General features: G+C 41.8%; 1 protein-coding gene across 2 annotated transcripts; it reads left to right on the plus strand.

Annotated features, from left to right (window-relative positions):
- Positions 1–260: 260 nt before the first annotated feature.
- On the plus strand, positions 261–12,333 carry LOC118881038 (prion protein). 2 transcript variants are annotated; one of them, XM_036825358.1, is made up of 3 exons: positions 261–441; positions 3,099–3,197; positions 9,836–12,333. In XM_036825358.1, the coding sequence occupies exon 3, from the start codon at positions 9,846–9,848 to the stop codon at positions 10,617–10,619; it is 774 nt and encodes a 257-aa protein (XP_036681253.1). In that variant the 5' UTR covers positions 261–441; positions 3,099–3,197; positions 9,836–9,845; the 3' UTR covers positions 10,620–12,333. The 2 variants fall into 2 exon arrangements, with proteins under 2 accessions (XP_036681253.1, XP_036681254.1); XM_036825359.1 differs by lacking the exon at positions 3,099–3,197 and having other exon boundaries at positions 308–441.
- Positions 12,334–12,741: the final 408 nt, after the last annotated feature.

Consider the following 12,741-nt stretch of genomic DNA (forward strand, 5'->3'; position numbering starts at 1 on the left):
GGGCTCAATCCAGGGCAGCAGAATTTTTTTCCTCTTTAGAAATTTCTGGTTACCAAAGTTCCAGAAATTGCTTTCTCATTCCCTAATCTTTCATTTTCTCGAGTTCTCCATTACATAACATGGAGCTGGGGCTTTGGGCCGAATTTTCCTTTAAAGATGATTTTTATAGTCAATAAGCAACTTCAAGGAGTGACGAGCCAGCCGGGGAGGCGATATTAGTTGACGCAAGCGTCTAAGCAAATCCCAACTCATTTTTCCCAGGGACTCACATTCCCGGGCCTGCTTGGCAGGGCTAAGCCTCTACGTGTAAACCCTGGGCGCGGGCTGCCGCCTCCCCGCCCCGCCCCCGCATCTCCTCCTCTGCCCCGCGCTGACGCCGGCCCTCGCCGCCAGTCGTTGACAGCCGCCGAGCTGCGAGCTTCTTCTCTCCCGCAGAGGCAGGTAAACAGACGCATCGCTCTTTAACCTCCCAGCTGGGGCCGTGGGCGCAGAGGCCGGCAGTCAGAACCGCTGCCTTGGGGCCGAGACGCGAGGGCGCACGGCCGGGTCTGGGCGGGAGGCCGACCTTGACAGTGAGGAGGGCGGGGGGCTTCCGGAGGGCGCGCAACTAGTCAGGCCTACCCAGCGTGCTCGTTGGTTTTCTGACGCCGTGGCTTGGTTTTGCCCTCCTGGTTAGGCGAGCTGCATTTACTCGGAATGGGGGAGGGGGCCGCGGCTGGCCGGGGCCCCTCTGGAGGGATGTGGGTAGTGTCGACGAGTCTGGCCCCCTCCCACGCACGTCCACGGCGGGAGTGGGATGGGCGAGTAGCGCCGGCAAGGGGGCCACAGGTCCGGGGAATGGGCGCGGGGAACCCAACGAGGGCCGCAAAGTGGCTCCGCTGGGGCGCTCAGCGAGGAGGAACAGGGAGAGGCGCGGGTCCGGGCCCTCCCAATGCCCAGAGGGGACGCGGGCGCCCACCCGGGGTCAGGGCCTCGGCGGGGAGGAGTCCCGGGGCGTCTGGGGGCCCCCCCCAGCCGCCACCGCCGACCTCCTCCCTAGAGGTGGCCCTGCCTGCCATCACGCGGCCGGGTCTCTGCCACCCCCGGGGACCGGCACAGGCTGGCGTGAGCTGGGCTTCCGGCCTCGGCGGGCGGAGTCTTGGGGCGACCCCGCCCTCACTCCCGGGCCTGAGACGCCCAGGTCCCGGCGGCAGAGTGTCTCCTGCGAGCTCAGGTGTGGTGGACCCACAGGCTTTGTTTTTCGCTGTCTCGACTGTCCCTCTGGAAGGAGAGGACTCGGCCGTCAGGGGTACTCCAAGAGCGGGGATCAGGGCCGGGCAGCGCCCCTCGGAGAACCATATTCCTCCGCTAGTATGGGTGGCACCTTCACGTTTGATTATTAAACAACGGGGAGAAGTCCATTTTTGCAGTCCTTTTTCGTTTTTGCTCTTTTCTATTTGTATCAGCAGTAGCAAATAGATTTTTTGAAATCATAAGCCCACCACCATCACATCCACCCTCACCATCTCAAAGCCACTGCCTTCTGTTTTTCAGTTTCCTCTTCTCCAGATTCATACACAACACAATGCAGTTTCACCTCCCTGATCATGATTATCCTCATCTCATGGCCGAGTTATTTTCCTGTACTTAGAGCAATCACGGTTTAATAAGCAGTTCCCGGCATGCTGAGCATTTGAAGTGTTTCCCTTTTCCTTGCAAAAAAAATCCAGATAGAATAGAATTAAAGATTTTCACAAATCAAATTATCAGAAAAAATAGGAACAGAAAATTGAATAAAAATGTCAGACCTCTGGAAAAATCAACAACTCTCTCAGATTTGAAGAAGAAAAAAAAAAAATCACCAATGAAAAGGAACAATTTTACCTACCCAAACACTGAGGAGCTCTTACAATGAAAAAGAACTAACCAGAAAGGGAAAGAAAGCAGAGCTAGGATGTGATTTGTATATGGTTTTTATCTGACACAAATTTTTCATACTTGTGAAAGGAAAATATCGAGATTATAAAAGATAAACGGTGAAATGATGAATCGTTTATAGAATAAAATGCAAATTAAAGTAAGTCTGGATTATCATTTTGCAACTATCAGCAAAAACAACAGTAACAGCAACCACTGCTGGACGGTTGCCTAGAAATTTGCATATTCAGTTATCCTGGGAGGAGACAGGGCTTTGGGGTTAGAAAGATGGCTCTGCAACTAATCATTTCACAGCTTGGGACCAGTTACCTAATTTCCTCATCCTCCTTTTGTCCATTCATAAACTAGAGGAAATTATACCTACTGAAGGAGTTTGCCAAGATTAACTGTGTAAAACTGACCTTTGGTATGTATACCTTTATTCTTTTCCTGGTCACACTGCACTGGGGACATTGTGAATCTGTATGAAATTTGTGAAAAGCAATCTGGTGATGCATTTAAGCCAAGACCCAGAAACCCCACTCCTGGGAATTTACTTGCAATGGAAGAAACAACAGGAAAGGAAAAAAAAAAAAAAGCCATATGCACACACATTCAGAATGATATAAAATTAGACCTGATGGAGAAGCAACCTAAGTGTATAACAGTAGGGCAGCAGCTAAGAAAATCATGACACATTAACTTAAAGGAACATTGTGTAACCATCAAAAGTCATGATTTTGGAGCCTGTCTGTGATATATTGGAAAAAACTGACAAGTCAAAGTACAGATTAGTAAACTGCATCTACTTACTCCGATGCAGTTTATTAATGTATATGTAAAAAATCTGAATAAAAATGAAGTTTTAATAGAAATACAGGTTATTTTAATTTTCTTTTTTTGTTGATATATTGCTTTTCTAAATAACATAATCTTTAAAATAGTTCATAGTTAATTTTCTTAAGGAAATGTACCCACAGCTTTCTGAGTGTGGGAGAGGGAGAGCTCAGTGTCATATTTGCTGCTGCTTTTTTGAACCGACCTCATTTCTTTTTTTCAAATATTATCTTGTTTTTTTCCTTGAGTAAATTTATTAGTGGTTTAGTAATTTATATATTGGGTTTTTCTTTTAAAGAATCAGTTCTTAGATTTATTTATCAATTCTAGTTTTTTCTTCTCTGTTTTTTTTTTTTTTTTTTTAGGGACTCCTGAATATATTTGAAAACTGAACAGTTTCAGCCAAGCCGAAGCATTCTGTCTTCCCAGGGACACAAATCCAACTTAGCTGAGCCAAAGCAGATGTACGTACCCTGTGGAATCTCTTTGGTCTTGTGATGGTTGAAAGTTCCCAACTGTCACAGAAGATAAGGGCCTCGAAAGGCTGTGATCACAAATCCTTGCTCTGGAGGCAACTTGGATCTATATATGTAACCCACACCTATTATATCATCCTTTCTTGTAAAATCATCTTGATTTTGCAGGGAAAGGGCTTTCTCTAGAATCATTCTGAGTTATGTAAGGAAGCAACCATTTTAAAAATAGTATAATAAAAGCAGTAACATTACAAACATTTTTGCACCAAATTAACACTGACAAAAGGTTTTATGAGGTGACAGTTTTTCTAAGCTGTAGTTTTAATTTACCTATTCCATTCTCTCTTTTCGGATTTTATTTCCTCTTCCAAGGCAGCCAGTTTATCAGCTGTGAACTGCTCCATGTGAAACATTCAAAACAGGCCTGTATCTAAAGCTGTGATGGCTGTAGCAAAATAATCCTTGAATGAATAGCATGTGTAGCAATTCTTACATTTGGGAGAATTTTTTCTGTTTGTTCATCCTTTTTCTTCTAACCATATTCTCCTGGGGTATGGTGTAGGCTCTAGCAATGTTGCTTTTTTTCAAGCTGTTCACATAATTCTGAGGATGGATCAGGTTCGGGCCCTTTGCCCTATTCAGTCCAGGGCTAGGCCTCAGTGCCAGTGAAAAACCCCCACCCCAGAGCGGTTTGTAAAATTTTGAGTAGCTTGCATTAGGCTCTTTAAGGGGCAGTGACCTCAAAAGATAAAAATATGACACATGAGTTCCACTTAGCTCAGGAAAGACAGGAAATTCTTCCGGGGCAGTGGGGGGTAGCGGGACTATTTGGTGCCAGTTCCAAATTTCACCAATTAAGTGTCAAGGGTGTAACATGTTTTAAGTATCAGAAGTTTGGCCCCTGGCACATGACCACTGGACAAGTTCCTCCTGGCTCTGATTCTCAGTCCCATGTATTCCCCATGGGAATAGGATGAATGGGATAATATATGGATCTTTTTTTGTTCCTTCTCTCTAGTTCCATCGCTCTGCCATTCTGCTCATGCACTAACACCACATGATCTTATTTATTTTAGTTTTGCAATGCATTCTGGTACCTGGCAGGCCAAGTATACCCTAGATTTTCTTCCTGTTCAATAATTTCTTTAGTCTTCTTAATTTTGAGTATCATTTCATCATATTCTTTAAAATCCTCTTTAAATTACGACTGAAATTGCGTTGACTTTATGATTATTTGGAGGTGAACTGGTATCTTTCAGTCTTGATTTTCCCAACCAAAAACATTGTCTGTCTTTCTCTTTTTTTCCAGTCTTCCAGCTTTCTTCCTAAAAGGTCTATTTATTTTTAGGTTAAATCTTAGATATGTTGAATATTTTGTTGTCACTCTGAGTGGGATTTTTTTTTCACACTAAATCTTCTAAATAATTACAACTGATTTGAGTATTCACTCTTTTCTATATGTTGATTTCAAAAACTGCCACCTTAATAAGCTCACTTATTTATTCTAGGACACAGTTTTGGATGATTTTCCTGGATTTTCCAGATAGAAAATCATACCTGGGACTTACCTGGTGGCGCAGTGGTTAAGAATCTGCCTGCCAGTGCAGGGGATACGGGTTCAACCCCTGGTCCAGGAAGCTCCCACATGCCGCGGAGCAACTAAGCCCGTGTGCCACAACTACTGAGCCTGAGATCTAGAACCTGCAAGCCACAACTACTGAAGCCCGTGTGCCACAGCTACTGAAGCCCGCGCACCTACAGCCCGTGCTCCGCAGCAAGAGAAGCTACCGCAATGAGAAGCCCGCACACCGCAACGAAGACCCAACGCAGCCAAAAATAAAATAAACAAATTTTTTAAAAAAGAAAATCATACCAGGCTAGAACCTCCATAACAGTCTAAAATAGCAGCAATTGCTTGCATTCTTGTCTTGTTCATTATATTAAGGAGAATGCCTTTCCTCTTTCAGTTAAGGTAGGGTGTGGGCTGTGTGTCTGTGATAGCTGTTCTTGATGATGGAAAGGGATTACTTTCTAGTTCTATGGAAATTTTTTCAACAGCTTAACCTTAAAAAATCAGGAACGTATGTAGATTTTAATTGAAAACTTTTCAACATCAGAGAATCTTTGTGTTTTTTTCTCCTTAACCTACTAATAGGTTAATTGATTTCGTGATTTTAAGCCATCCTTGTATTCCTAAATAATCCTTATTGATCACAGTGTATTCTTCTTTTACTAAACTATCAAAATCAGCTTGGTGGTATTTTCTTTTGGATTTTGGCACCCATGTTGCTGGAGGTTGGATAGCTAAGAGTGTGAGCCCTTCACTCAGAATACTGGAGTTTGAATCTCGATCCTTTATTCCCTTGGCTATTAACAGCACTTCTCAGGTGAAGCTGCCCAAATGTTTATCTCTACTGAGTTCCAGATTCTTACAATAACTGCCTGAATTGATACTCCCACTTGAATGGCTCACAGATGTAGCAAAGTTAATATGTCCAAACTAAAACTTTATTTTCTCTCACAAGCATGGCCCTCCATCAGTTTCCTCTATTTCAATAGATGGCATCACCACCATCTGCCTGGCTATGAAAGCCACAAACCTGATCAACTCTCACTCCTCCATCCACTCTATCTGCTTAATTGGTTCTTTCTGCAAAATACATCCATTTTTTCACAGCTCCTCAACTGCATTGGCACAGTCCCAGGCCACACCACCGTCTTCCTTCAGTCGTTTTATAAGTGGTCTCACCATTTCTTTTCTTGCCCCCCAAATTTTCTCCTTACACAACAGTCAGGGCAAACTTTGTTAAAAAAAAGGGAAAAGATCCTGTGATGTTATTCTCCTAAGATCCTTTAATGGCTTCCCACTATCTTTCAGGTTCCAGACACTTATCTTCTTTAGTCCTTGAACCCACAAACTAAACATCTTACTCACCACTGTGTCCTCAGCCACAGCACAATGCTAGACCCTTAGAAGACAACAAGTATTTGTTAAGCTAATCAATGGCTATTGTACAGTAACTTTTTTCTCCATTTCTCCTATGGTTTATCGTCAGGTTTTCTATTTCTTTAAAAACTGGCACGTACTAGGTGTTCCATAAATATTTGTTTAATGCATTGATTCTAACATCTGTTTTTATAATTTAATAGAAAGGCAATCCATCCCACAAAGATTTTTAATTCATAAAACTTCTACCTTTCACAGTTAGGTCTCTAGGGTCTGCTTTTGCCTGTGGTGTTAGGGTCCTAGTTTTATTTTCCTCCAGTTTCCCAGAAGCATCTGCTAAACAAACCTTTCTTTCTCCATTGATTTGTGGTGTCCGATTTATCATTTATCAGGTTCATACTAAAGAATATATACGTGGGTTTATATCTGAACTTGCTATTCTGCTTCCGTTGATCTGTAGGTCCGTTTCTAGACTGTTACCATATTTATTACATTTATTACTATGGCTTTGTAATAGGATTTAATGTCTGATGACAGTAGATTCTCTCCTCTTTTCTCTTCTTTTTTTAAGGTTGAGTTTGCTACCCGTGGACATTTCTTACCCCTTGTGGGTTTATTGAATTCCTCAAAAAATCCAGGTGGAATTTTGATTGTCATTTTATTATTATAAGTTCATTTGGGGGTAATTGACATCTTTATAGTACTAAGTTGTTCCAACCAAGACCTTTCCATGTTTACAGATCATCTTCTTTGTTCTTTACTAATGTTCAATTTTTTTTTCCCCAGTCTTAAGTCAATCCTAGATACTTTATAGTTTGGGTTGAAATTATTACTATCTTATTAATTTTTTTCTAGTTGATTATTGCTGGTGTAGAGAAATGCTGCTGATTTTTGTAGGCCAATCTTGTATCCCACAGCCTTGCTGAACTCTAGTTGTCTCGTGTTACCTCTGTTGAGTCTGTTGAATTTTCTATGTTTATGATCACATTAATTCCACATAATGTCAGCTGGAGCTCTTTCCTTGGAGTTCTTGCACCAGTTACTTCTTTGTCTTTGCATATGGCATTGGAAGGACTTCCAGTCCTGTGGCAGTGGACATCCTTGTCTTGTTTCTGATCTTAAAGGGACTACATTCAAAACTTACTTATTGTGTTTGCTGTTTTAGTTATATAATCTTTATTAAGTTAAGGAAGTTACCTCCTATTCCTAGTCTACTAAGAGTATTTTTCTTAGTGATAAATAGGTACTGACTGTTGTCAAATACTTAATATCTTGAAATGTGCCAGAGTGTTAGGCCACAACCTGACCGTTGTCTGAGAGCATCTTATATGAAGTGTCATAGCACAGCCAGACATTCAGAAACCTAGTCTCTATTCCTAGCAATTTCACTAATTAACACTGTAATCACAGATATGTCACTTGACTTTTCTGAATCTTGGTGGCCTAATTTGTAGAGTGAGAAGTTTGGATTAAATAATATAAGATCTTCCTTATTTTATCACAGACAGAAAGAGATTCTCCAAGGTCTCATTAAGTTTTGAGTCCTTATCCTTAGAAATGATTCTCTGCTTCAAAATGTAGTTGTTATTTTTTATGCTTTTTATAATTAAATGTTGCTATTGTTGTTCTCAACTGATTTTAAAATGATCTTGTCTTAATATAGTTTATGATCATCCAACTTTAATATTCAGTTTTAAGGTACTGATCAGCAACATATACCCATGGCCCTTATGCCCTATTGCCTGTATCTCCAGTCCATGGTCATTCTTCAGCTCCAGACTCACCAAGCTAACTGCCTACTGGTATCTCTTGTCCCAGTAGGCAGCTTGATAATGGCATTGTAGCTTGATAATGGCATTGTAGTTTGACAATGGCATTGCCAAAGCCACACACCACATTTGTCTCCCTCCAGACTTGCTCCACCTTCCGTGTTCTGTCCACACAATTGCCCAATCCAGAAATCTGGGTGCCACCTCGATTCTTCCAGTCTTTCATCTTCCATGTCAAACACCAAGCTTTCCAGAAGGTGATAATCCCCTTGTTCAATTCCCTGAGGTGTTTGAGCAGAATTGTGAGCAGCATGGAAGCTAAGAGCTGAGCCCCATTAGCAAATGGAGAATAGATCAGGGAAGCAGACCTGCAGAAGATGGAGTGCCAGGAGATGTGGATGGGAGATTGAGGCCAGTCAACATATCCCAGGACCCTGTACCTCTGACCTTACACAAAAGAGCCTCCAAAAATCCTAATTGGCATATTCTGAGCAGTTTAACTGGGCTTATAACTTTCAAATATATTTTTATTTACACCAAGACATTTCAATAATGATAGTAGAAACATAAACAGGATGTTAATTCATTTATTTGTTTAATCATTCTTCCTCTGAATATTATCCAATTTAGTCTTTAGTTCTGAAGGTTATGAAAAATAATTTTATAATATTAGATGCCATTTTTATTTGAAGATGTCCCAGTGCTGGGGATAAGACTACTATCAACATTACAACGTATGCCATTTTTGGTTTTGTGGCACATGGTATTTTGTGCATATGGTTTGACATGGGGTACAGTAGAAACTGTTTAATGATCATTCTACTATATGTCTTTAATCTCTGCCCTTGGAACCAAGCACCCAGGGTAAATGAGATCTTCAATCGGAAAGGAGGTTTTTAATTGATGAATGTACATTCTGCAAAGGTTCATAAGTTATCATGCAGGATACTTTGTTTATTCCTAAGCTGTGCTAGCCCTTTCATATAAGATATGTGTCATTTCTACCAAAAATTAGGAGAAAATAAGTCACTCACAAACCATTAAATGCTGAACTAAGACTCATTCAGTGAGTGAGTGACTGCAAATCTTGTGAACACAGCCTTCCTTACCCCATTTTGAACAGCCCCATTTGTTTGTCTATAGAGAGAAAAATGAATTTATAGGTGGGCTTGCAGAATCTTGCACATTTCCTGTTTCCAAAAATTTATTGTATTGAGAATTTCTTTGAGGAAATTCTTGTTGGCATTTATATGTTCAGAGGATATTAATTCCTTCACTTAACAGGTATCTATTGTGTATACGCTCTGTGCCAGGCCCTGAGGAGACAGCAGCAAACAAAAGAGACATTTCCTGCTTACATTCCTGCTCGAGGAAAGAGGACATGAGCCAGCTATTTAGAAAGTGATTTAATGATTTCAGCACCTACCTGGGGGTGTTCCTAACTCGACATTAGAATCACTTCCATAGGGGCCATGCCAGGGTCTCGGGAGGTTCCAGGAGCTCATATCCCTCATAACAGCCCAAATCACTACTTCAGAGAAGCTCAAAGCTATGGCAAACCTACCAGGTGTTTATAGTTTCTTCCAGTTTAGATACAATGTATCAACCACAGGTTATTTTTATCATAAGCAATGTTGCTGGCATTCCACCTTTATCAAGTTTCTAGGAAACAGAGCCAGAAATTATCTTAAGGTCAAATTTGTCCTGAGAGAAGGAGAAAGAGCTGTGTTAACCCTTTACCTACAATTACTTTTGCTGTAAGTGTTGTAAAACAGACATGGAATGTGAAGAACATTTATGACCAAGAACATTTATAGCTGTTGCCACTGCTATGCAGCCAGTCATTATGCTGCAGACGTTAAGTGTTTTCAACATAAACACACAACGCTGACACCCTCTTTATTTTGCAGATAAGTCATCATGGTGAAAAGCCACATAGCCAATTGGATCCTGGTTCTCTTTGTGGCCACGTGCAGTGACATGGGCCTCTGCAAGAAGCGACCAAAGCCTGGAGGAGGATGGAACACTGGGGGGAGCCGATACCCAGGACAGGGCAGTCCTGGAGGCAACCGCTATCCACCCCAGGGAGGGGGAGGCTGGGGTCAGCCCCACGGTGGTGGCTGGGGCCAACCCCACGGTGGTGGCTGGGGTCAGCCCCACGGTGGTGGCTGGGGTCAACCCCATGGTGGCGGAGGCTGGGGTCAAGGTGGTGGCACCCACAATCAGTGGAAGCCCAGTAAGCCGAAAACCAACATGAAGCATGTGGCAGGAGCTGCTGCAGCTGGGGCGGTGGTAGGGGGCCTTGGCGGCTACATGCTGGGGAGTGCCATGAGCAGGCCCCTTATACATTTTGGCAGTGACTATGAGGACCGTTACTATCGTGAAAACATGTACCGTTACCCCAGCCAGGTATACTACAGGCCAGTGGATCAGTATAACAGCCAGAACAGCTTTGTGCATGACTGCGTCAACATCACAGTCAAGCAGCACACGGTCACTACCACCACCACCAAGGGGGAGAACTTCACTGAGACGGACATCAAGATGATGGAGCGTGTGGTGGAGCAAATGTGCATCACCCAGTACCAGAGAGAATACCAGGCTTATTACCAAAGAGGAGCAAGTGTGATCCTCTTCTCCTCCCCTCCTGTGATCCTCCTCATCTCTTTCCTCATTTTCCTCATAGTGGGATGAGGAAGGCCTTCCTGTTTTCATCATCTTAATCTTCACCAGGTTGGGGGAGGGGATATCTACCTGCAGCCCTTTAGTGGTGGTGTCTCATTCTTGCTTCTCTGTTCGTCACCTGTAGGTTAATACCCTTGGCCCTTACAGCACTGGGAAATGGAGAGTAGATCTGAGATGCTATTTATTCAAGCCCCATTTGACTGAATCCTTCATAGGCCAATGCTAGTGCTGAGCTGGTAAAAGTGTAACAGCAAATAATCATTGGTTGATCTAGGCTTATTTTTTATCTAGTGCAACAGATTGAGGCTAAAACAATTCTCAAAGCAGTCTTCAAATACCTTTGCCTAAATACCTCCAGCTGCTTCTCCAGCTAGAGCTCAGTACACTAATGCCCCATCTTAGCAGTGATTTTATAGCAATTTCCTCATTTGTTTTAAGAAAACCTGACTGCATTTCCCTGTTCAGACAGCATTTCTGTCAAATCTGGAAGAAGGCCACATAATATTCATTCAAAAAACAAAACTAGAAATCCTTATCTTGTGGGCCCAGGCTCAACCCGGTGGAAAGCATGTGTCCTGTGTCTGCAGAGAACTGTAAGGATGTTTTGCATTTTGCAGTACGGGTTACACAGCAGCTATTGCATCAAGAATGGATATTCGTGCAACACTAGACTTCTGGGCAGAGGACATTTTCACAGGGAATGAACATAACTAACATAATATGAAAGGCTTCTGAGACTAAAAATTTCCAACATATGGGAGAGGTGCCCTCGAAGACAACCTCCCATTTTGGATGTTTAAAGCACCTTCATGTGGTATTCTTTTCTTTAGTAATATAAACTATAGATAATTAAGTTACCTTAATTAAACTACCTTCTGGACACTGAGAGCAAATCTCTTTTGTTTGTTTACCTGGAAAGCAGAATGATTTTAACATTGTTTGGATGAAGCCAGGAGATTTTAACATAGAGGAAACTGCAGCTATTAAAAACACGGTATTCATTTGATTGAATCCTTCCTGGGCCAGTGCTGGTGTTGGACTGGTAAGAGTGTAACAGCAAATATAGAGGATTATGTTATGAAGAAAACAATTAGTGTACAAAGAAAAATGCTTTCATTTCTTTACTGCTATCTCATAATTGTCAAAAAATAGAATTAGGTCCTTAGTTTCTGGAATTGGCTTTTGAATCAAAGAATAGGGAGGCATTCCAAAAAAAAAAAATAGGTTAGAGATGGTAGGAATATGATCCATTCAAAGTGGAAAAAGAAATTCTGTTACCATTATTTAAGTAAGGTAAAATTATTCCCTGGGTTGTTCAATATTGTCACCTAGCAGATATACATTACTATTCTGCACTGTTATTACTGGCTTGCACTTTGTGGGTATCCTATGTAAAAAAAAATTATATATATATATATATACATATATATTGCATATGACAAACTTAGAAATTTCGGTTAGAGCGGTTAACATCTGAACAATCTAATGCATTACCTGTTTTTGTAAGGTACTAATACTTAATAACACTTAAAGGAAGCCCTTTTGTGTGGTCCTTAGGCTTACAATGTGCACTGAATAGTTTTGTATAAGAATACAGAATGGTATTTGAAATACGCATGTGCTTTATATTTTCTGTATTTGTAACTTTGCATGTACTTGCTTTGTTGTATTAAAAGTTTATGTGTTTAATATCTGACTAATATTAAACAAGAGCTAAAAGGAGCATCTTCTGTGAAGTTTGCAGTTGTGTTTCACCATTGTGCACCCCATGTTGGCAGCTTCATTTTGGGGGTTAATGTGAGCAAAGTGGCGCATTCACCGCCTGTGGTGGCCAATGTTTAACACACCCACTCCTGATCCTGCCTCAGCCTTACTCCCAGTCACACGCCAGCTGTTCTCTGCTGCCTTTTCATTTTTTTCCACAAGTATCTGGCAAAGTCACTTCTGCAGCAGAGGAAAACAGTCCTTGAATTCTGGAAGCTTTTTTCTGTCCTGGATTTTGAAATAGAGGATTTTCTTGATTAAGATGAGACTTAACAAACTAAATTACCTACTTTATGCCCATCCCCTCCCTCAACACCAACTCAGGTTATAAACTGTGAGGCCTGGTAACAATCACTCTTTGGATTGA

Source organism: Balaenoptera musculus, chromosome 15 (genome assembly GCF_009873245.2).
Source record: "Balaenoptera musculus isolate JJ_BM4_2016_0621 chromosome 15, mBalMus1.pri.v3, whole genome shotgun sequence".
NCBI classification, from domain to species: domain Eukaryota; kingdom Metazoa; phylum Chordata; class Mammalia; order Artiodactyla; family Balaenopteridae; genus Balaenoptera; species Balaenoptera musculus.

What these genes read in the sequence shown, in the direction of transcription:
- LOC118881038 (XM_036825358.1), top strand. Translation starts at nt 9,846, where the DNA reads ATGGTGAAAAGCCACATAGCCAATTGGATCCTGGTTCTCTTTGTGGCC.